Raw genomic sequence first — 25,061 nt, 5'->3', positions numbered from 1 at the left:
AACTGCATATATGATTTGCATTTCTGTTTCTATTTCTGTTAGACAGCCCTGTTGCAGAGGTTCACAAGCCAGGTCCCAGAAGCCCCCAGAGCTGGTCCGCCCATGACACAGACGAGGAAACCAAGGCTCTGTGCGCAGTCAGCTCAGGGGAAGTGCTTGGGGGAAGGAGTGAGCCCCTCTGCTGTAATCTGGTGGCTCCAGTCAGAAGCCACAGCCTCACCCATTTCCTGCCTCACCCCTCCCAGGAGGTTTAGCTTACCTCGGGGGTACCACAAAACGTGGATGTGGTCTCCTCGGGTTCTACACCCTCCTTGCAGAGGCCAAAGTCTGTCAGCACCACGTGTCCCTGTAGAGGAGGGAGGGCAGGCATGGGAGGGTGATCTGAGCCAAAAGGATGACCAGGTCTAACCCTAAAGCCCAGATGCCACATCTGGGGCATGGCTGTGGGGTCTGTGTCCCTGGCACAAGCCCGAGCTGGAGGCTCCACTCACTCCATGCTTCTAACTTGGATGCCAAGAACAGCACAGGGATGGGGAGACGGCATCGTACTGTCTGCCCCCAGCTCATCACCGACTCACGTCCACACCCAGCAGTTCCAGAATGTCCCTGCTGGAGGGGCCTGGTGGCAGCAGCCCCGTTAATGGAGTAGGGGGGACCCAGAGAACAGAGAGTGAACACACTCTGTGGCTGAGCAAGAGGGTAGCTGGTGGAGGTCATGATGTGAGTGGATACTGCCAGGCTCTGCCCAGATCCCCTCTTTAGGAGCTGTCCTGCCCATCCCCTATGCTGGACCATTGCCCTCATCCAAAGTCATGCCCCTCTCAAGGGGCAATCCCCATCAGATGACTGGCCAGTACAGTGGAGCAGACGCCCACATCCTTGCCTCAGTTTGGAAGAGTTCTAGACAGCCATCCCAGCTGGGGTGCATCCCACCCTTGGAAGACCAGCTGAGGTCTCACTTGCAACCGTGGAGCAGGTGTGTGCAGTGCAGATGTGCCTCTTCCTCTGCCCAAACCTGCCCGTCACCCCTTAAATACGTTCCCCAATAACCTTCGGCATCCTACACTCCATTCCAGAGTCTATTTCCAGGGAACTCAGTCTAAGACATGGAAGCACTACAAAATCCTCTGTGTAACACTACCCCTGCCCCACCACAGGCCTCATATACACACTCATGAACACACAAGTACATGCACATCCATGTACACACAACAAACATTTACATGCATGTACATAGTCATAGGCACACATGCACACATACACCTGAATGCGTCCCTAGCCATATGCATGCATGCACAATGCATGCACATCCACATATATTCATGGGCACACAGCACACATGTGCAACTATGTGCATGCACACACACACACACACACACACACACACACACACACACACACTAACCTGGCAGTCCAAGAGAATGTTTTCTGGTTTCAGGTCCCTGCAGACATTGAAAGAAAAGGGAACTATGATGTTGAAGCCACACCAGCCCTCCTCCTCAGGCAGAGGACCAAGTTCACTGGGATTTCATCAGGATCTAGGGATCCACACACCCCCTGGCTGTTGGGGCGGAAGGGCCAGGCCTGGCTCTGTGCCACAGGCAGGCCTCACCTGTAAATGATGTTGAGGGAGTGCAGGTAGCCAATGGCGCTGGCCACCTCGGCAGCGTAGAACCGTGCCCGGGGCTCCAGGAACCGGCGCTCCCGCTGCAGGTGGAAGAAGAGCTGGAGGGGGAGGAGGTGTGTGAGAGGGTTCCTGGGGGGCTCCAGCTCTACAGATGCAGGGTTGGAGGCAGCTGGACAAGTCACCCCCTCTTAAAGCTGTAACACCATCATACAAGGAAGGGCATGCCAACCTCCACCCTACAGAGCTGGCAAAGCATCAGCAGGAAAGGTGAATTAACAAAAATGGAGCCCCTACTGTGTGCCAGGCTCCAGCCGCACCCTAATACATCTCTACTTTTCTTTTATTCTCCTGACAACCTTCCAGGTTTCAAGTAGGAGGCTAGTTTCATGGAAAAGGAAATTGGAAGTATCAGAGCAGCCAGGTGACTTGCCCAATGTCACGGACTATTATTGGCAGAGCCATGATTTGAACCTGAGTGGGTCAGACATGTGCTTTTCCTCTAACCCATGTGATAAAATGATTATGATGGTCAAACTGAGCCCAGGTTAGACCTGCCCCTGGGCCAGTTGCTTCTGTCTAATTTACTGGCAAAGAAAAGTCCTTCACACCTCCACCAGGGAATTTAGGGATGGAGGACACAAAACTTCCCTCTTGGCATCAGGCTAAAGAGCACGAGGTCACAGAGGTTAAATCTGGGGTCACTGAGAAGGGTCATCTTGCTCAGAGAGACAGAGGAGGGAGCCCAGCTTTTCCCAGCTGTGCTTCTGGGTCACCAGGTGGCCCCAGATCACAACGACAAGGACTGCTCACTCCCATGCGGTGGTCTATGGTGTAAAATGGGTAAAATTAGAACCACTGACCACAGAGCTCCTCTAACGTTGACCTTTCCCAGGTCCACTGAAGGGATTCTGGGCAGCTTTGCATGGGAGTCAAGAAATGACAATGGCTGGGAGTCAGACAGACCTGTCTTCAAATCCTGGCTCTGCCAAGTGCATGCAGGGTTGCCTTGAGCCAGTGAGTTACCTCCCCGAGCCTTGGTCTTTTCAGCTGCAAAATGGGTCTGTGGTAAGGATGAGGGGAGATCATTCCAGAACCTGGTGCACCGTGGGCACATGGGATGCGCTCCGGGTCACCCACCTCTCCCCCATTGACATAGTCCAGCACGAAGTAGAGCTTCTCGGGTGTCTGGAAGGAGTAGCGCAGGCCCACGAGGAAGGGGTGGCGCACGTTCTTCAGGAGCACGCTGCGCTCTGCCATGATGTGGCTCTGCTGCGGAGTTAGGAACACATACACATGCATGCACACACACATGCGCACGCACACACACACACACGGGTCGCGTTACCACCCACGCGCCCACCCTGCTCAAATCCCCACCATGGCTCCTCACTGCCCTCAGACCCAAGCCCGGGGGGCCTTGCCTAGCATTCAGGGCTCTGCGTGGTCCACCTCATCCCCCGCCAGTGCAGCTGGGTGCAGCTCCAGCCCTGGGTCCAAATTCCCTGCCCCCCTCACCCCAGTGCAAGTGTTAGTTGCTCAGTCTTTTCTGATTCTTTCACCAAACCCCGTGGACTATAGCCCTCTCGGGCGCCTCTGTCCATGGAATTCTCCACTCAAGAATACTGGAGTGGATTGCCATTCCCTTCTCCAGGGGATCTTCCCGACCCAGGGATTGAACCCAGTCTCCTAGCATTGCAGGCAGATTCTTTACCATCTGAGCCACCAGGGAAGCCTCAACAAAGCTGCAAGATGACTGACTAGATGAGTTCCAAGGACAAGCTCTCAGAGAAAAGAAGGCAGGCATATGCACATCCAGGCCTCTGTTCCTGTTCCCCTGCCTGGACGCCTCTTTTCAGATCATCAAAGCCTATCTTCGAGGCTGCCTCCTTCACCAAGACCTGCCCCGTGAGCTCCTTTTTTAACCTTAGTTCCCTCTCCTGAGTCCTCGGACTTAACATTCCGTCCTTCCTCGAGGCCTGTTCTGTCCTTATGGAGTTGGCGTTAGAGAGACTCAAGTCAGTGGAAGCATCTAGAACTCCTGGAAGGCTGTGGCCTGAAGGGCCTTTGGTGAGCCTGAAGTGTGACCCCCACATTGCACAGGTGGGGAGGCTGGCACTAACAGGGCTGAAGACTGGTTCACCATGGAGCCCTGGATCTTCAGGGGAAGGCAGAGGGCTGGGCCGGGGCCACCTGCAGGCCCACCAGGCGAGGCGGTTAGCCTGCCTTCCTGGAGAGGGGCCAGCATCCCACCCAGCCCCCCTGAGCTGGACCACCTCTATGCTCAGAGTTGGACCCATCATTGGAAGCCACCTGAGGCTGGGGGTCAAGAGGCAGGAGAGGAGATGCCTGGGCCCAAGCCCTGGTACCTCTTTCTTCTTTAAGATGGACTTTTTCTGCAGCACCTTCACTGCATAGAACATCCCGTCGGACTTGTGCTTGGCCAGGAGGACCTGAGCAGGAGGACAAATGCAGAACCTGCAGGTGACTACTCCTCTGAGCTTTGGGTTTCTTGATGGTGGTGCAGACCTCCAGTTCCAGCCGTGTGCCCATGATTCTGCAGGTTGTAAGCTCCCACTTTGCACACGCGAATGACAGCAGGGGGTGGAAGGGGCCGGAAAGGGGGGAAACCCAGGCCTTCCGTGCTCGCAGGTCACTCACCTTCCCATAGTTTCCTTTGCCAATGACTTTGAGGAAGTCAAAATCCGTGGGCCTGGCACTGGGGCAAGAGGAAGGGACACGGGTCAGTATTTGCCAGCTCAGGAAACCGGGTACATTAATTCAAATCAGGGCTTCTCTTTAACTTTGAAGCTGGAGAAGGCCATGTTTTTCCAGCCAAGAGGGTCCTCTCAGACTGGCCCCTACCTCTGGGGCTCTCACAATGGAGTAAAAAACAGGCAAGGAGCGGAAAAAACCAAACACAACTGCATAGAAGGCAAGGACTCTGGCCTCCAAAGACAGAGAAGCACCTGGAGGGTGGGGGGCTGCTAATAATGCAGGCTTTGGGGGGATATTCCAGCCACAGGGCTCAGCATGAGAAGAGGCTGGGGAATTAGTGGGAGATAAAGCTGGGGGCTGGTCCTGGGCTCAGATGGCAGAGGGTCTTGATGCTGAATCAGAGAGCTTGGGTTGTATTCCCAAGGCGAGGGAGGGGAGCCAGGGAAGAAAGGGATTGAGAGACTGGAACTCACTTTGGGTTGGCAGAAGGCCCCAGGTTGATATTCCCGTTGGCCCTCGGGGGCTAAAGACATTTAAAGAAAGAGGTGATTAAGATCAGAGGGTCCCGACTCCTTGGCCTCCTCCCTTCCCCCTGGCCCAAGCCCTGCTCCCTTTTCCAACATCTCTGCTAGCCTGCCTGCCTTCTTTCCTGCGTCCCTTTCTCCCTTCCTTCTTTCCATCCATCTACCAACCCACCCAACCATCCACATCTCACCTGCTTCTCATGATAGCCTTGGGAGGCCGCTGGCTGTTGTACCAAATGTGAAGGTAAGAAAACTGAGACCCAGCGGAGAGCCGTCGGAGGACTTACAGGCAGCCCCGCTGGCACAAGAATACAGGTGACCTTGGGGCCAATCCCATAATTTTTCCACCTCACTTACTTCTTGAAGCTCTTGACCAAGTGTCTTTTCTCTTTACCCTGCAAATGGCCTGATTCCATGGGCTCTCAGTGATCCCGGTGGGCGTCCCAGTCCTGGGACCATTCACCTGGCTGACGAGGATCTCCCTGGGTTTCCTCGGCCTTGGGAGGAAGGGAGCCCCCTGGTGGTGGCTGGGGGAACCAAGACCCACCTACCTGCGGACTGGGGGTCCCAGCTGGGCTCGAGTCCATGCTGTAGCAATGATTAGGCACGCTCTGGGGACGCAAGGAGGAGCAGGATGAGGGAGGTGCTGCTGGGGAATTAGTGTCGCCTGTCTAGGGTGTTAGGCACTGCTGCTCTGTCCTCCCCTGCCTGACTCCCTGCACCAGCCCTAGGCCAGCAATCCCTGTCTGGGACAAGAAATGATGTCCTCTGGGCCCAGCCTCTCTATTCAGACATCTCAGGAGGGAAGGAGGGAGAATGGTCAGGGGTGGCCCTTCCCAGGCTGAGTCTTTTCAAGCACTGGGGATGGCCAGGGCAGCTCTGATGTCTGGGAAGGCCAAGGCTGGAAGGACTCTTGCAGGGCATAAAGTCTGGACTCTTCCTCCCTTTTCAGAGGCGGGGAGCCTGAGGCCTTGAAAGGGACTTGCCTAGGGTCCCACAGCTTGTGAGGGGCAGGCTGGGCTCCCCTGGACCCTATACAGGCATGTTGCCACCCTGGATCCCTAGAGAGAGCTCTGGGTTGGGTGCTGTGTTGACTATCATGTCTCAGCTGCAAGGACTTCCACCTAATGTCCCTGGAGGGGCAGCTGCCTTGGGGACCTTGGGCCAGAATCATGAACAGACCCATGAGCAAGCGAGCTAAGACACTTCAGTCATGTCTGGATCTTTGCAACCCTATGGACTGTAGCCCTCCAGGCTCCTCTGTCCATGGAACTGTCCAGGCAAGAATACTGGAGTGGGTTGCCATGCCCTCCTCCAGGGGATCTTCCTGACCCGGGGATCGAACTTGCATCTCTCACATCTCCTGCATTGGCAGATGGGTTCTTTACCACTAATGCCAGCTGGGAAGCCCCTGGCTGTGTCTGTTTGAGATAAAACAGTGGAGAGTGTGAACAGCGGTCTGTGCGACCAGGAGCAGATGGAGGACACTTATATGTCCAGGCCCTGGCTTGGCAGGCCCAGGACCCCACAGCCCCACCCTAGACTGGAAAGTCAAGAGCAGAAACTGAGATTGCTCTTGGGGATTGCTGGGTACTGCGCCTCCTGAGATCACAGCTTTGGCCTGCAGTGGGGCCCAGGCTGCTGTAGAGACCACCAATCTTGACCAAGGGGGCCCTGGAGCAACCACCCCCTGGTCTTCTCGGGAGCTGAGAAAGTGACCACAGGGGAAGCGAGGGAATTTTACCTGTCCAGGCTGCTCTGGGAGGCCCAGCCCCATGGAGCTCTGAGAAGGCAAGCTGCAGAGCTGCCCAAATACGGAGCATAGCCTGGCTTCAGCCAGTGCCCCGAGTCCATGCTCCTGCAGCCCACACCCCTCCTGGCCGGGCCCTGACAGCCCCTCTGCCAGGCCCTTGCCTCCCCGGCCCCACGTACCTGCACAGCCTGCGGAGAGGCCGCTGGGAGAAGCCGTGGTGGGAGCCGGAGGGTGGACAGTGGACAAGAAGCCCTCTCTGTTCTCCCAACAAGGGCCGAAGTGTCTGTGCCTGGCGCTGGCCCGGCCCCGGCACCCAGCTTGGAACTCCCGGCCGCGGCGAGGGAGCTGTTGATGTCACGCGGGAGCCAGCAGGGCTTAAGAAGGGACCGAAGTCCTCTGTTCCCTGGGGACATCGCCTCCCCCTGGGGGGTGTGGGTAGAAGGGCGTGAGCAACAGCTGCAGGAGAGCTGGGGTGATGCTGGGGCTTGTTGGAATGCACATGAGTGTGTGGGGTGCGGGTGTGTGTGTGTGCAGGTGTTTCATGCAGAGATGTGTGTCTGTCTGTCTATCTGGTGTATCAGTGTGTCCCTGCGTGTCAAGGTGTTTGTGCAGCAGTGTGACCACATTTGTGTGATTTTGTCGGTGCGTCTGTACATCGGTGACTGGTCTGTGTGTCTATGTGCTTCAATGAGTCTCTGTGCAGTGTAGTGTGTGGACATGGCAGTGTGTACCTCTATACATGTTAACATGTTGTGTCCATGTGTGTGTATCTATGAATACATATGTGTGACAGTGGTCTTTGTGGATTGTGTTCATATTGGTGTTTATCAGTAAATCTGTGTGTGTGTGTGTGTGTGTAGGGGGCCTGTCTGGGAGGAGATATGTTCCCTGGGGCCTACCCCGGCCCACTGCAGACCATCTGGGGCTGAAGATGAAGTTCAGAGACCTGGGAGCACTTTGGCTCCCAAGAACCTGCAGGTGCTTCAGGGCCTGGGTGTCTGGTTCGATCAGCCTGGCCTGGTCTTTGCTGAACACTTGGACTTTGGGGTCCTTCCCGATGGCCCTCCAGGTTCTGACTGCTGTCTCCAGAGCAGGACTGGGAGCTGGCACTCTTTGCTGCAGTGCTGCAATGCTTGCTCCTGGACACACCTCTCCTCTAGCAGCAAAATACAAAGGAACTGTATGGGGCTAAAAATAACTGTGTGCATGGGCAGATGGGGCAAATATCTGAACCCAAAGGATACAAAGAGACCAAAAAATCCAACTGCCACTGTTGACGAGCCTGGAGCAAAAGCAGGGTACTGTGCATGCCTCCTTCACTCAATACCACTTAAGGGTGGGGGCAAGATACCTAAAGCTACTCTTTCGGCCCGGCCCTTGGACACACCCCTGTGCTGTGCTTAGTCGCCCCGTTACATCCGATTCTTTGCGATTCCATGGACTGTAGCCCACCAGACTCCTCTGTTTATGGGGATTCTCCAGGCAAGAATACTGGAGTGGGTTGCCGTGCCCTCCTCCAGGGGATCTTCCCAACCCAGGGATCAAATCCAGGTTTCCCGCATTGCAGGCGGATTCTTTACTGTCTGAGCCACCAGGGAAGCCCAAGGATACTGCAGTGGGTAGCCTATCCCTTCTTCAGGGGATCTGGCCAACCCAGGAATCGAATTGGGGTCTCCTGCATTGCAGGCATATTCTTTACCAACTGAGCTACCACAAAAGCCTCGGACACACCCCTACTCTCACCCATACAAGGAACAAGCTTGTCCCCCACTCAGGGAGTGAGCAAGCAAGAGGATCTATTGTTTGTTCTTGCTCCCCCTGCTGCAACAGGGGCCCCTGTCTGAATTTCTTGCCTGGTCTCTGGTCAATTTCTATCATTGTGAAGGTCAAGAACCCTGGTCGGTATCACCAGGAAGCAGGGTCCCAGCGGCACCCTGGTGCATGATGGCCTGGTGCAATAATCAGGTACTCACAGGGTATCTCTCCAGGAGGTTATACGGGGTGTTCTGGGGAATGAAGGAGTTGACAGGGCCTGACACGGCCCCTGTTCTTCTGGAACTTTCTGTGTGGCTACCACATGCCACACTTAGACCTCTGTAATTCACCACAGTGTGGGGAAGTATGGAGCTGGGGCCAAGGGGGCTCATCAGAAAGGGACCTGAGCCCATTGGCCTTGGTGGGGGGGTCCTCTGTGGGATTTGATGTAGGTGGGAGCAGTTATCCAAGAAAAGCCCAAGTGAACAGTATCAGAGCCTTTCATTTTTAAAGAAAATGGAAATGTTGAACAAACACACAGATGGGCAGGATATTATGTTGACAAAACATAACGCCCAGAACAAGGTCATTTCTTTTCAATGACAAGACCCTGATGCAGCCTTCATTTAGGAGCACTGCTTAGAACAGGAAAACAATAATGAAAATAATAGTAACCTCAAGGGCCAAGTGTAGGGTACATCAGAATACTCGCTGACCGTAATAGTTCCCTCTCTGGGACTTACATCCTGAGAGACTGTCCCATTGCTATGTTCCCTTTTCAGTTAAACTCCTTGGAATAGTTGTCTGGACTCAGTTCCTATTCCCTCTTCCTTTCCTCTCTTGGAGCCGTTCCAAAGAGGCTGTTATCCCAACATGCCCCCAAAAGAATAGACCAGTAACCTCCACGTGCCAGAGCCAGCGATGAACTCTTTGTTCTCATGTCATTCAGTGTCCTGAGGATATGACCCCCTCTTCCCACTTGGCATTAGGATCTGCTGGTTTTCCTCCTACTTCACCAACTGCTTTTTCTCCATCTTTTCCACTGCATTCCCTCTTTTTTTACACTGAAACACTGGCCTGGCCTTTCTCTATACTTGTTCCCCAGTTGACAGCAACCAGTTTAACAGATTTAAGTGTCGACTAAACTCCACAATTCCCAAACTCATCTCTCTAGTTCTGATACACTCCTGACTCTGGATTCTCTGACACTTCACCAGTTAGAGGTCTAGAGGCACCTCACTCTTAACATGTCCAAAATGAAAGTCCTGACTTGCATTCTTTCCACTCTCCCCAGCCTGCTCCTCCATTGGCATCTATCCCCGTAACAGTACTTCCTCCTACTCAAAGGTTCGAACCAGCAACTAAAATTCATCCTAGAAACTTCGCTCCTTCACCCTGCATCCACCACTACACCATAAAATCACCTTAGACTTTACCTTCAAAATCCCACATATATGTGGGATCTAGAAAAATGGTACAGATAAGCCTACTCACAGGGCAGGAATAGAGATACAGATGTAGAAAATGGACATGTGGACACAGTGGGGGAAGGGGAGGCTGAGATGAATTGGAAGATTGGGATTGACATATATACACTGCCATGTGTAAAACAGAAAACTAGTGGGAACGGGCTATAAAAAAGCACAGGAAGCCCAGCTCACTGCTCTGTGATGACTCAGATGGGTGGGATTGGGTTAGGTAGGAGGGAGGTCCAACAGGGAGGGGATGTATGTATGCATATGGCTGATTCACTTCATCATACAGCAGAAACTAACATGACACTGCAAAGCAATTGTATGCTAAATAAGTAAATAAATGAAACTAAATATATCCAGACACCACTGCTGCAACCAGCTGGCCCAGAGCCAGCATCACCACTTGATGGATTATCCCACTCACTTTCCCACTGTGTTCCTATTTCTTACTTGACCCTCTACAATCTTTCTTCACCAAAAACCAGAGTGACTCTTTAAAACTGGACGTCAGATCATGTGACTTTGTTGCTCAAAAACTCCAGTGTACGTGCCACCAAATTTAGGATTAAAATCCAGTCTTTACCACAGTCTACGAGATTCCACGTGACCTGGCTCCCGTCTCCCTCTCCTCCTTGGTCTCCAGGCGCTTCCTTTCACTATGCTCCAGCTCCTTCTTTGCTGTCCCTCAGAAACACGGAGCACCCTCTGACCTCCTGCCCCTTGCCCTTACATTTCCCTGTGCTTAGAATACCCTTCCTCCAGACATCTGCATGATCGCCTTCCACTTATATCACAGAGCTCTCTGGTCAAACATCACCTCCCAGAGAGGCCCTTTCCACGACCGACTGTCCTGGTTAGGGGTTTCCCGGGATGTGAGACTTTCCGTGTTTCAACCCGTACAATCCTGGGCAAACCAGGATGGTTGAACACTCTGCAATACCAGTCCCACCCGTTCCTCATCCACATTTTTTTGCTTTATATTTTACTGTATCACTGTCTGACACCTTATCTTACAACGCTTTGTTTATTTTTTGTCTTGAACTTGAACATTGGCTCTGCAAGGGCAAAGACTACTCTTATTCACTCTGAATCTCTATCGTCCAGATCAGAGCCTGGGATAGGGCTGGAGCTCAGTACATATGTGGCTAATGAATCGAGGATGAATTGATAAGATAAACTAGAGTACATCTATAATTTGGAAAATCACTCACTTAAAAAATGACATATTGGCCTATGTAAACGGAAATGGGAACATATATGCAAAACAATGTCAAGGCAAAAAAGCAGGTTTCCAAATGGTAGGTGACCAATGGTAGGTGACTTTGTTAAGAAAATAAAGACGTAATGCACATAACCACCAAAAAAAGGCTGGAGAGACACGACCCAAGGTGACAGTGGGGGTAGGTTATCTTAGTTATCTTTTTATCTTTGTACCATTATGTAAAAATTCTCAAGGTGTTGCTGTTCATTTACTACTTGGGTACTAAGTCCTGGTGGGAACTTTGGCTCATTGCCCACCACCACACTGTCCCATGACCTTGACTGTGGTGCCCACACCTAAGCAGTTCTCAGCCTCTTTCTCTCCTGCACCACTGCCTTCTGATTTTCCGACCAGAGGTTGAATGAGCATCAGCATTTTCTCCCAGCTCTTTAGACCTACAGAGACCCCTGCAAACTCTCGGGAGGTGGTCCAAGTTCCTTTGAGAGCCCTCAAGCCTGTTTCTTCCTCTACCTTGCCCCAGCCTAGACGTGCACCCTTCTGCCCCATCACTCCATGTTCCTGCCCTCATCTCCCTGGACCTGTTGGATGCAGTGGGAATGGGGTGGTGGTGGTCACACAGTTCCCTCTTTTTGGAACACTCTCTCAACCAACCGATCAGGTCTGCTCCGCTAACCCTTTGCATCTGTCCTCACCAGCCTTTCCCATAAGCTTCACCGGACCACCCCCAACCCCATGAACCCTAGCTCCCTTCCTTGTGCCCACTTCTGTTACTACACTGTCTTCACTTTACTGTCATTTATTCATTTATAAGCCTGCTTGCCCAGTGCCTTGCAATGACATACCAGTGACATTACATACCACTTTGGTCTTATTTTGTTTCTGCAGTGCCATGGGTTAAGAACTATCATCATTCTTGTTTTGAAAAGGAGGAAACAGGCACAGAGAGGTGAAGTGATGTGACTCAGACATCTAGGCAGCAAATGATATAACTGGGATTTGAACCCAGCCAGTCTGACGCCAAAGCCCATGGCCTGGAATTTCAGGGAGAAGTTAGGAATTTAGAAAAGGAAGGAAGGGGGACTTCCCTGGTTGTCCAGTGGTTAAGACTCTGCACTTCCAACGCAGGGGGTGCAGGTTCAAGCTCTGGTTGGGGAACCAAGTTCCCACATACTGCATGGCACCGCCAAGAAATTAAACAAACATTAATTTTTTTTTAATTAAAAAAAGGAAGGAATGAAGTTATTTGGAAGGAAGCAAGGATGAAATGGATTGGTTAGGAAGGAAGAAAGTTAGGCAGCACAGATAGATGATTAGTTGAGAGGGAAGGAAGGAAAGAAGGGAAGAAGGAAGGGAGGGAAGTGATAGGAAGAAAAAATGAAGGAAAGGAGTTAGGGAGGAGGGTGTCAGAAAGGAAAGGAAGTCAATACGGTAGTTAGGAAGGAAATTAGCTAGGTAACTAGTTTCCTGTTTTGGCAGACAAACACGTTGGCAGGCAGGTGTCCTGCTCACGGTGGAGTCACTCACCTGAAAAAAACTAGGTCCCAGCTCAGGTCCTGGGCTCCAGCCCCGTACCCAGCTCTGCCTTCCAGTCTCTCTGCATGGTCCCTCTGACCCACAACCCAATCCTGACTGCCCAAACAACCTTCCCAGGCAGTAGCGACCTGTCACCCACTCCTTCAGGCTCCCAAACCAGCTGAAGTTCAACCTTCAGCCGTGCTGGCTGGGCACTGGCTACCGGGCTTTCCGGTTACTAATTAACCGCTGGACCTGAATCACGATGCTGGCGGTGCTCACTGGCTCCTCCGCTGGGCCCTGCCCTGGGGACCGTCTTTTAAAAGGTACAGCACAACTTACGTTGTGTGACCTTGGGCAAGTGACTCCAGCTCCCGGAACGTCGTGTGAATCTGTGATGATGCCCAACAGGGAGGGGTTCTGAAGTCCCTTTAACGCTGTCACATTTCAGTCTCTGAAATCTTGCCCCCACCAACCCCACCTCCAAGCCCTGCTGAAATGTGGACTCTTTCTATGCAGCCTTCCCTGATTCCATTAGCAGAGTCACTATCCTTTTTGCTTAGAGTCTGAGAAATTGACCAAGGAAGGCGCTTGTTCTGCACCGTTCTCACTAATGGGGACCACCAGCCTCTTTGATTAGCCCAATCGTGGATCCATCTGGGGAGGAGCAGCTCATTTGCCCACCATGCCAGCCCGACCACCTGATACTCCTGGCACTCTCTTCTGTTGAGCCAAATCCTGGGCCCAGAGCTCACCTGCCCTGGCATTGCGTGGGCACCCATGTGGGAGGAGCACCCTGTCTGAGTGGAGACCTGTGCCCCACTTTCCCCTTTGGAGAACTGAGACTCAGGAGCCAGGGCTCAGCTCGCCCCAGGCTTTGTCTTGTTTGATCTGTAGCTGCCCAGACCGAGGGTTCTAACTCAGGGAAGGGGTGGAGCTTGGATTGCTGGACAGGTGAACAAATTTTTGCCCTGTGTCCCCCTTCTTAGCAGGGAACTCAGAGTCTGACTGCCATGCTGCCTCCTTTGCTGCCTTTTTTTTTTTTAATTAAAATGTCAACAGGCCTTCCCTGGTGGCGCAGTGGTTAAGAATCCGCCTGCCAATGCAGGGGACATTGGTTCGATTCCTGGTCTGAGAAGATCCCATATGCTTTGGGGCAACTAAGTCCTTTGCCACAACTACTGAGCCCAAATCCCTAGAGCCTGTGCTCCACAACAAGAGAAACCCACACACAGCAACAAAGACCCAGTGCAGCCAAAAATAAATTTTTAAAAATGTCAACAACTTCCCAGTCATTCCAGTGCCTTAGAAACTGGTGAATGTGCTCTCGACAGCTCTGCATGCCTCACTCCTCCACCAGCACACACGGCAGCAGTTGCCTGGCTTTGGCCCAGAGAGGGGCAGCGGCTGGCTCTAGGGCACCGAGCAAATCAGGGCAGAGCCCAGGGTCCTGCCCCTTTCCTGGGCTGAGCTGCTCCTCCTCTGCCAACCTCCTCCTCTCTTCCAGCCAGTTTGAAAAAAATCCCACAAGATGGTATTGCATAATCAGTATGGAAGCATTCCAACACACTGAAGACCTTGAAATAAAAAGTGAAAACTTCTCCTCCAGCCTATCTTCAATCTCATTTCCAGAGATAACTGCTATTAACTCAAAGGTGACTTTTCTTCCAGACTTTTGCCTATACCTTCATCTGCATATCTCATCCATCCCGCCCCCCAAAATGGACTATACTGTACATATTGTTCAGCAACTCGCTTTTTCCCCTCACACACAGCTCTCTGTGTCAACACATGTGTGCGTGCTGCATGCTAAGTCACTTCAGTCATGTCCAATTCTGTGTGACCCCATGGACTACAGCCTGCCAGGCTTCTCTGTCCATGGGATTCCCCAGGAAAGAATACTGGAGTGGGTTGCCATGCCCTCCTCCAGGGGATCTTCACCCAGCCAGGGATGGAACTCTCCTAAGTCTACCTGCATTGGCAGGTGGGTTCTTTACCACTAGCACCACCTGGGAAGCCCGTGTCAACACATACAACATTTTAAAAATATCTGTATCAGGGACTCCACACTTCTCCTGCAGGGAGCACGGGTTTGTTGGGGAACTACAGATCCTGCATGCCTCGCTGTATCACACTCCTAAATGTGGGATTAATTTCCCCACTACTATTTTCCATCCTCTGTTCCTTTGCTGATGGACACTCAGACTGTTAACCAAAATCACAGTAATTTTAAGGAGGCTGCAGAGAATATCTCTGTTAATATCATGTCACCTTGGCAAGTGTTTCTCTCTGGTAACTCCTGCAAGTGGGAGTTCTGGGTTCATTTTGACCTACCTACCAAGTTACTCTAAAAAGTTGTACCAACTGACATGCTATCAGCAGTGGTGCTTAAACTTGCCCTTTCCTCTCAAAGATGCTGCAGAAAATGGCCAAGGACACTCCTGCCCTGAGGCCATGGCAGGAAGGCATCCCCCGTCCCCCCTTCATTTTCCTTTTTCTTTCCCCTCCCAACCTCCCTGTATCCTCTCTTTCAGCTGGCTGGCTTCTGTAGCTTGGATGTGATGGTCAAAGATTTGTTCTCAGGGATGAGAAGGGGAAACAGTCTGAACCAATGGGAATCCACCTCTGTGAACATTCCCTCCACCTTGGCATCCCTCGGCCCACTTTTCCCTGCTTTATCTGTCCCGCCCCACCCCTACTCCCGCCAATACCCCCACCTACACATACCCTCTCACACCTGCAGATTCATCCATAGGCAGAGGGAACTCAGGGGTCAGAACTGAGAAGCCTGTTACCCTTGTGGATTGAGTGCAAGACCCTTGGGTCAACAGAGTTCACACACAGGCTAGAGATGAGGCCCCCCAGCTCCCGCCCCACTTACTTTTCTTTTAGAAGAAAAAGATTTTCAGAAAATGATAAATGTACAGAATTTTAAAAATTGAGCTGGACTATGAGGCAGATAATGAGAAAGGTCTGTTCCCCATCTCCTTCCTCATGGACAAGGAATGCACTTTAACTGCTTCCTTTGGTATTTTTTAAAATGTATTTATTTTTAATTGAAGGATAATTGCTTTACAATATTGTGTTGGTTTCTGCCACACATCAACATGAATCAGCCATAGGTATACATATGTCCCCTCCTTCTTCAACCTCCCTCCCACCTCCCACCCGATCCCACCCCTCTAGGCTGTCACAGAGCTTCCTTTGGTGTTTGCTAATACTTCCATGTATCTAAATAGCATGATTATACTGAGATTCCCTCCATCTGTCATTTTTTAGAAGTTCTCAAGTGGTTTCCTTACAATATTTCCATCTCGCCCCTTCAAACATTCACCTCTGCTTTTCCTAAAATTAATTGGTCATTGTCTCATTTGATTGTTTGAAATATTCAATGAATACCTCTGCATATATTGTACACCTGTACAAACACACATGCAAATAATTCTCAAACTCTTTGATAAAGCTGAAAATAGCCTCCTAATGCAATAATATTGGGTTAGCCTAAAAAATTCAATTGAGTTTTTCTGTAATATCTTAGGGAAAAACCTGAATGAACTTTTTGGCAAATTTCATTGGGTTTGTTTGGTTTTTTTTTCTCATCCTTCCTGGAGATTTTCATCCTTCTCTTTTCATCTGGACAACTGCTCAGTTGTCAGCCTGGCCCTTCTTTTTCCATCACTCTGGAAATCCCCTTTGTCTTTCTCCTTTTAAAAATTTTTTTTAATTTTTTTTTTGAGTGTGCCATGTGGCATGCAGAATTTTATTAATACTTCCACGTGCCTAAATAGCATGAATTAGATGAACCCATGCCCCCTGCAGGGCACATGTGGAATCTTAACCACTGAACCATCGGAGAAGCCCTTTCTTTGTCCCTCTTCTTGTTGGATGTCCTATTTCCTGGATCCTATGGGTGTCCTCTTTTTTATTCTTAACTTTTAAAACTGTGGTTAAATCTATGTATATAAAATTTGCCATTTTAATCATTAAGAAGTGGACAATTCAGTGTCATTAAGTACTTTCACAGTGTTGTGCAATCATCATCAGTATCTCGTTCCAAAACTTTTTCATCACCCCTAAGAACAGCTCTGTGGCCATTAAGCAATAACTCCCAATTCCCTCTTCACCCAGCCCCTGGTAACCTCCAGTCTACTTTCTGTCTCTATAAATTTGCCTATTCTAGATATTTCATGTAAGTGGAATCATACAATATTTATCTTTTTGTGCCTGGCTTATTTCACTTAGTGTAATATTTTCAAGATTCATCCACGTTGCTTAGTCCATTTAATGGTTGAATAATATTCCACTGTATGGATAGATTTACCACATTTTGTCTATCTATTCAAGGATTCCCAGATGGTGCCAGTCAATGCAGGAGACATAAGAGATGTGGGTTCAATCCCTGGGCAGGGAAGATCCCCTGGAAGAGTGCATGGCAACCCATTCCAGTATTCTTGCCTGGAGAATCCCCATGGACAGAAGAGCCTGGCGAGCTAGAATCCATAGGGTCGAAAAGAGTCAGACACGAATAAAGTGACTTAGCACACATGTCTATCTATTCATCTATATTTTGTCTACCTATTCATCTATTAATGGACTTTTGGGTTGCTTCCACCTTTTGAACACGGTAAGTAATGCTTAAATGAACACTGGCATAAAAATAATCTGTTTTCAAATCTTTTAGATGTACGAAAAGTGCAAGTGAAGTCCTGTCCGACTCTTTGTGACCCCATGAACTGTAGCCTACGAGGCTCCTCCACCCATGGAATTTTCCAGGCAAGAGTACTGGAGTGGGTTGCCATTTCCTTCTCCATTTTAGATACATACTTAGGAGTAAAATTGCTGGGTAATATGTGCTGTGTGTGTACTAAGTCGTTTCAGTCATGTCCAGCTCTTTGCGACCCCATGAACTATAGCTGGCCAGAGAACATGTAGCTGTCCATGGGATTCTCCAGGCAAGAATACTGGAGTGGGTTGCCATGCTCTCCTCCAGGGGATCTTCCCGACCCATGGATCAAACCCCCTGTCTCTCTTATGTCTCATGCATTGGCAGGCGGGTTGTTCACCACTAGCGCCATCTGGAAAGTCCACTGGGTAGTATGGTAATTCTATATTTAGCTTTTTGAGGAGCCAAACTGTGCCAAACTTTTCACAGTGGCTGCACCATTTTACATCCCAACCAGCAGATTCTTCACATCCTTTCCAACAATTATTATTTTCCTTTATTTTATTATAGTGATCCTGGTAGGTGTGACATGGTAGCTCATTGTGGTTTTGATTTGCATTTTTCTAATACTAATGCTGATGAACATCTCTGTGTGTATTAGCCATTTGTGTATCTTTGGAGAAATGTTCAGTCAAGTCCTCTGCGATTTTTTATTTGGATGGTCTTTTTGTTGTTTAGTTTTTAGGAATTATTTATATATTTAGATATTAAACTCTCATCAGATATGTAATTTGCACATATTCTTTCCCATTCTGTAGACTGTTGTTTCACCTTTTTCATTCAATGTACAAAAGGTTTTAATTTTGATGAAGTACAACTTGTCTGATTTTTCCTTTGTTGCTTGCACTTTTGGTGTCATATCTAGAATCCACTGTCAATTCCAAGGTCATAAAAATTTACCTCTATATTTTCTTATAAGGGTTTTATGGTTTTAGCTCTGCTCTTTGGGTCATCGATCCATTTGGAGTTCATTTTCTATAGAGTGTAAGATAGGCATCCAACCTCACTTTTTCACAAGTGGAAATCTCAGTGTCTAGTTCCTTCCCCATTGAATGAACTTGACACTCATCAAAAATCAATTGGCTTTAAACAAAAATTTAAGAAAATCATTTGGTTGCTGGGATGTCCCTGGAGGTTCAGTGGTTAAGATACCATACTTCCAATACAGCGAACACCAGTTTCACCAATTGCTGGTATAGAGGAAATAGGATCCCACATGCCGAGCAGTACTGCTAAAGATGAAAAAAAAGTCAATTGGCCATGAACGTATGGATTTATTTCTGGACTCTCAGTTCTATTCAGTTGTTCTTTATGCCTGCCCTTATGCCAGTATCATTCATTTTGATTACATTACCTTTGTAGCAAGTTTTGAAACCAGAAAGTCGAGTCCTCCAACTTTGTTCTTTTTCAAGATTTTGCCACTTGCAATTTCATACAAATATGAGAATCAGCTTATATATTCCTGCAAAAACGTCCACTGGAATTTTGATAGAGTTTACACTGACTCTATAGATCACTGCAGGCAAGTATTGATGTTTTAACAATGTTAAGTCTTCCTACCCATGAATATTGTCTTGCCGTTTGTCATGTTGAGGAAGTTTCCTTCTATTTCTAGTTTTCTGACAGTTTTTATTGTGAAACGGTATTGGATTTTTGTCAAATGGCTTTTCTGTTAATATATCAATCGAGATGATCATATACTTTCCCATTCATTACAGTAATGTGGAATATTATGTAGATTGATTTTCTTATATCTTCGAATTCCTGGGATTTTTCTTTTTTGATTTACTCTCTTCATTTTGATGGAACACATTCTCCAGTGGCTTTCTGAGGAAAGGTGCATGGGAGGTAAAAGTTTGAAACCCTGAATGTTTGAAACTGTTCTGCTTTCATATTTGATTGGCAGCTTGGCTGGGCACAGAATTTTTCTTTGAAGTTGTGAAGACATTGCTCCCTTTTCTCTTGCTTCCAGCATAGCTATTGAGAAGGTCAATGCTATTGTCCTTAATGTTCCTTTGGATATGGCCTGTTTTATTCCTCTGGGAGCTTTTAGCTCTCCTTTGTTCTCATTATTCTGACATCTCACAATAATATAGCTTGGTGTCATTCCTTTTACATCCACTGGCCTGGGCATGTAGTGGGAGCTTTCCATTTCTGTGAAATTTCCTTTTTTAAGTTCCTTTTTATTATAATAATTTATCTGTTCTCTATTAATGGCATTTCTATTAGTCGTATATTGGATTTCTAGTTAGTCCTCTAATTTTCTTCAGTTCAGTTCAGTTCAGTCTCTCAGTTGTGTCTGACTCTTTGCGACCCCATGGACTGCAGCACGCCAGGCTTCCCTGTCTATCAGCAACTCCCAGAGCTTGCTCAAACTCATGTTCATCGAGTTGGTAATGCCATTCAACCATCTCATCCTCTGTCATCCCCTTTTCCTCCTAATTCTCTTACTCTTCCCCATTTTCATCTCTTTTTTTATTCTACTTTTGGGACAATATCAACTTAATCTTTCAACCCTTGTGCTGAATTATCTCTGCTATCACATTTGAAATTTCCAAAAGTCCTTATTTGTCTCTCAATACCATTTATTTTCCTTTTATAGCAGCCATGGCTGGTAGATGGTTAACTTCAGACAAAGGGAAGGATCAGCTCTTCCACTGTGATAGGCAGGAAAGGATGGATGCAGGTAGGAGGGGACTGGCATTACGGTGGCAGGAAGGTGGGGTATTCCTTCTGATGACCTCCGTTTTCTCTGTGACATAGATGGTGAGGACATTTACTGAGACAAAGTGAAAGGTAATGGGGTAGGAGGTTTGAGGAGCAAGGTAAAGGGAAGTCAAAGTTAATCCACCCCCGCCCCACATTCCAGTTGCTTCCTGGGCAGCCCTAAGGGTTGAAGCCAAAGAACATCAGTCCACCATGGTTCCAACTTGCTCAATAAGATAAATTCCTGGTTAAAGTGTGGGAAAGATGGGCTCTTAGGCAGCTCCATGGTTGGTATTCTTCTAGCCAAGCAGTCTGGAAGAGTAGCAGAGCCAGGAACTAAGGGTGTTGCTGGCGCGATGTGATGGACTGCTGCTGCCACTTCCGCATCTGCTCACACCATCTCTGGGAACTTTAACAAATTCTAACTGTTCACCTTGACATTTCCCCATCCGTCAATTAGAGGTCATTTAAAAAAGCTGGAGGGACTTCCCTGGTGGTACAGTGGGTGAGAATCTGGCTGCCAGTGCAGGGTACACACACCAATCACTTGTCTGGGAGGATTCCACAAGCCGCGGAGCGACTAAATCCGCGAGCCACAACTACAGAAGCCCGTGCGCTCCAGGGCCCGTGGTCTGCAACAGGACGAGCCACTGCATCGAGAACCCCATGCACCACGACTAGGCAGTCGCCCCTGCTCGCTGCAACTAGAGAAAACCCATGCACAGCAACGAAGACCCAGCACAGCAAAACAAAACAGAAAGCAAAATGACAAAAAAATACCCAGAAAACCTGGAGGCTTTATTGAATTTTCCACTCTTGACCATTTATAAACTATCAAGGATCAGGTCATTTTCACGCTATGCTCAGGGGGTTCCCATTGTTTACATTATGTTGACTAATACAGCCATCTATCTTTATCCTTTGTTTCCTATCTTTTAAAATAGAATAAAAATCAGATGCTTTAGGATCTCTAACAGCTTATTATGTTACAATAAAGAATGCTTTATTCTCTCCATTGATGGAACGGTAATTCATTTTGTGCTTTCTGGATCTCTGACCATGAAAATAGAAAGACTCTGACAGCAAACCATCCTGGTCTTCAAGTTTATTTATGTTGTTTCAATACACTGACAAAATACACCACATTTTATTTGTAAATTTTTCTCTCTCAAGAGTGCCTTTATCTTTAACCAGAAGATTCTCTTAAAGAACACGCACGCTTGCGTGCATGCACGAACACACACACACACACATACACACACAGGCATACTCTCACAAGGCAAGTACAAAAAAACATAACTCCACCAAAGTGCGTGTGAATGAAAGTGCAAACAGGCTTCATTTTCCAACTCTAGGATCATTCTCTGCTTCAGAAATTAAACAGAAAGCGTCTGGCTGTCCTAAGCCAGGGCAAGGGCTGGGAGAGGCTGCCAGGGCCAAAGTATGGTGGTTTTTTCTGCTGGAGAGCAGGTTGGAGGGCACAGGACAGGGGTGCCAACTCCCTCCCTTCACCCCTCACTGTGTGCCCAGGTCATGGTGTAATGATTTCATTTGGGGAAGGGAGGGGGTGAAGAACCAGTGGGGTGGACAGAAGGCAGATTTCTTATCCCCCCCCCCTTTTTTTTTTAATGATTTGGTTTCTTTCCCGGTAAGACAGTGCTGAGGCTCAAAGTTTGGGGGCCTGGGGGCCCCCTTCTCCAAGGCCCCTGGTCCATCTTGTCTTTCCCGTAGACAAGGGTTAGGACAGCGGAGGGCAGACCCACGTGGCTCAGCCGCCCCAGCTGTGCTCCTTAGAAGTGGAGAGGCCCCACAGCACAGCTGTGTGTGCTTGCTGTCTTCTCACGCCAGAGTCAGCGAGCTCGCTCTGCAGTCTCATGGGGGAGCAGACGAGGCCATGGAGCTGGTGGGCTTCAGTGCCACCCGAGCAACCAGGACAGACAGGCTCAGACGGGCTCCTCCTTACTCCTGAGCAAGGGGACGCCTGTGCAACCTCGGTAAACCCAGCCCCCTGCCCAGGGCAGGGCCGGGCCAAGCCTTCCCGGGAAGGTGGTGTCTCTGAGGTCCATCCGCAGCCCTGCGGCACTGCAGCAGGGGGCCAAACGGCTGCCCTGGTCCAGCTACCTGGGCCTCCGTGAGAGAGGGTCCTCTCTTGGGCCGAGGCAGGAAATCAACAGAGCTTTGGGTTTCCCAAAGATAAAGCTTCATATTTTCACAATAAATAGCCCTTGACACTTTCCCACACCGAGCTTCATGTCTGCACCCTGACAAGCACATCTGAGAGTGTCCAACACACACCTGCACGTATGCATCATGTGGCGGAGATGAGGGGTCCGGGAGAGGCCCCGGGCTCCACAAGAGCCTGGCGGTGGCACCTCACCTCCATGTGTGCGGCCTCTGCCCCCTGCCCCTGTAGGCTGGGAGGCAGGTTTGGCAGGGGCTCAGTGGAGCCACACTTGGACAGAAAGGTCAAAATCCCAGAGCCGTGGCAGGTATCCGGCTGGCAATGCAAGACAGATGGAGGGTGGTAAGAGAAGCTTAAGGGACATGGAGAATTCAAAGCTAGAGGAATTCATCTTCTTCCCAAATCCCACTTTTTAAGAGTCTTTGTAAGACTTCCCAAAACCAAGACATCTAAGAGACAGGTTGAATGTGACGCCATGGAGGGGAGGTGCATGCCAGGCAGAGTGCATGCCAGGCAGACATTCCCACGGCAAAAGGCCTGGCAGGCATGGGGCCCTTACCTCCTGGGCAATACACTGGCTGAGACCCACGGTGGCAGGGAAGGATGCTCTGCTCTGCTTTGAGAGCCTCCATGTCTGCCGACCACCCTGCAGGCCCATGGCCCGGGATTATCTGATGTACCCGGGGGCTGGCCTCGGCTACCTAGCTGGCCAGCCTGCCTCCTCTCCACAGTTGACGCAGGGGGTGCATGGGAACATCTGGGGAACCTTAGCCTCTGCTGCAGAAGCCAAATAGGTTATAACCACCCTCTGCTGGAAACAAGACAGGTGGGGGACACTCAAATACCGAGTGGTCCAGAACTGGGACCTGAAGAAGGTCCCAGAACTGGATGCTGAAGAAGGCATCCTGGCTCAGAATCCCCACTTCTGGGTAAGACAGAAAGGCACCCACAGCCCTCAGTAGATGCTATGAAGAAATACCTCTGGGAATGCCTGGGAAAACCAGACAGCAGAATGAGGGCAACAAAACCAGCAGACAGAAACAGGCGAGGTGCTGTTTTGAATAAATGTGTTTGTGGCAGGGTGGCTTCCTGGAAGGAGGAAAGGAGACGGCGGGGTCGGGGGGGGGGGGGGGGGAGGGGAGGAGGGGTGGGAAGCACAGAGAGATGCCTAAGAGAGAAGGGCCTCAGGCTGAAGGACTCCCGTTCTACCAGACTCTTTTTTAACTGCTGAGAGAAAGACCCTTCGGTGATGAAACAGGTCGCTGGAGAGGTGGGGCCGTCGTGGCTGGGGCACCTTCAACCTTCGCCATCAGTAACGCTCCAGCGGCCCGCTCACACCCTCACTGGTGTGCCTGGTGGTAGATGAGCTCCAGGACTCAGGGGGCTAGGACTCCATCCTCCCCAGGGCTCCTCTGCTCCCCTGTACCTTGCAGGAAGTGGCCCCGGAGAGAAGGACCACCCCGGTTAAGGGCCAGAGTGTGGGTGGGGGGGTCCACAGGTGGGATGGTAGGAACTCAAGTTGGGAAGGAAGCATCAGCTGCAGAGGGAGGGCCCAGCCCTGAGCCAGTCACTTTAAGGTGTCGTCGGCGTTTTTGAACATGAGAATGGCGTTATAGATCTTCAAGGCTGGGCCCAGCTTGACGCTCATGATCTTCACAATGTCCGCCTGTGTCAGCAAAAGGAAGGCCTCGCCGTCAATCATCTGAGGGGTCGTGGGAGGGAGGTGGAAAGCGGAGAGGGGAAGGAGGAGGGTTGGGGTTATGTGTGGGGGGTGGGAGGGAGAAAGAAGATGGGCGTGAAGGACAGGTGTGGGGAGGGGCAGCGGAAGGCGGGGAGAGGAAGGAAAAAGGAGAAAGGACAAGGAAGGGAGGGAGGAAAAAAGGAAGACAGCGATGGGGACAGAGAAGGAAAGAAAGACATCCACTGGCCTCCCCGTGTCCACACACACAGTCTCTCTCTCTCTCTTCTGGTTGGCTGGTCTGGATTTCAGAGTGTATTTGCAAACCACTCTGCATCCTCACTGACAGGGGCTTCTAAGAACCTGTTGTTGCTGTCCTCATATAAACCCACGAGTCTATGTCAGTGCTGTGAATAGTAAACCAGCAGACACGGCAGGCAATCCCATGTGATGTGGGCTAAGCTCTACCTTGTTACCTGTGAGCTCTTTTTGAGAAGGAAGGGCAGGGTGGGGAAGGAAGAGAGGAAAAGAGAGAGAGATCTAACTTGAATCTAACCAAGCCTCTGCACCCGATGTCCAGTTTATAAGAAACACAGGGGAGAGTGGAATTAGTTAAATGACACCTCGAGGAAGCAATGAGACAAGTCTAGAAGTTCACATTCACCAAGACTGTTGTCAGTGTCATGAAAAAAGAAACAAACAGAGGGCAACTATTCTAGAACAGAAGATATTTAAGAGACGTGATGATCCAGATCAACTGTGTGAACCTTGTTTGGGTCCTGGCTCAAAAATACCAACTGCAAAAGATATTCCAGGCACAAGCAGGGAAATCTGAATACAGCAGAATACAAGTGATATAAAGCAGCTATTGCCCGTTTGTTCAGTGGGATGACAAGGTGGTGGTTATGCAGATAAAGACTTTAGTTTTTAAGAGATGCGTGCTGAAGGGCTCAGGGCTGAAAGGTCATGATGTCCACTCTTTACTTAAAGCTACTTCACCTAAAAATAGGTGAAGCAAATATGAAAGTGGTTGATAATTGTTAATTCTCTGGGATGAGGTTACAAGTAGAGACAGGGAAGGGGAAAGTCCGTTAAGGAGGAGGGTAGGATTTGAAGACAGCCAGAGAGGGAGGGAGGTGGGGCAAGGAGGGGGGATGGTGAGCGCAAGGGCTTTGTCTCTTGGCAGGTG

General features: G+C 49.8%; 1 protein-coding gene across 1 annotated transcript in view; it reads right to left on the bottom strand.

The window, feature by feature from the left end:
- Positions 1-22,852, bottom strand: part of SGK2 (serum/glucocorticoid regulated kinase 2) — a 35,673-nt gene extending 12,821 nt beyond the window's left edge. The window contains exons 1-13 of the mRNA XM_055543344.1: positions 22,754-22,852; positions 22,390-22,509; positions 12,926-12,975; positions 8,593-8,746; positions 6,799-7,041; positions 5,418-5,477; positions 4,816-4,865; positions 4,286-4,343; positions 3,994-4,077; positions 2,765-2,896; positions 1,613-1,725; positions 1,406-1,442; positions 260-346 (exon numbers count right to left, since the gene is read on the bottom strand). Coding sequence (XP_055399319.1) covers positions 260-346; positions 1,406-1,442; positions 1,613-1,725; positions 2,765-2,896; positions 3,994-4,077; positions 4,286-4,343; positions 4,816-4,865; positions 5,418-5,477; positions 6,799-7,041; positions 8,593-8,746; positions 12,926-12,975; positions 22,390-22,509; positions 22,754-22,852 — 1,287 coding nt within the window. The remainder of the gene's footprint in view (positions 1-259; positions 347-1,405; positions 1,443-1,612; positions 1,726-2,764; positions 2,897-3,993; positions 4,078-4,285; positions 4,344-4,815; positions 4,866-5,417; positions 5,478-6,798; positions 7,042-8,592; positions 8,747-12,925; positions 12,976-22,389; positions 22,510-22,753) is intronic.
- Between the last annotated feature and the right edge of the window lie 2,209 nt (positions 22,853-25,061).

Source organism: Bubalus kerabau, chromosome 13, assembly GCF_029407905.1.
Source record: "Bubalus kerabau isolate K-KA32 ecotype Philippines breed swamp buffalo chromosome 13, PCC_UOA_SB_1v2, whole genome shotgun sequence".
Taxonomy (NCBI): Eukaryota; Metazoa; Chordata; class Mammalia; order Artiodactyla; family Bovidae; genus Bubalus; species Bubalus kerabau.
Note: the sequence above shows the minus strand (reverse complement) of the source record. Positions and strands in the feature narration are given on the sequence as shown.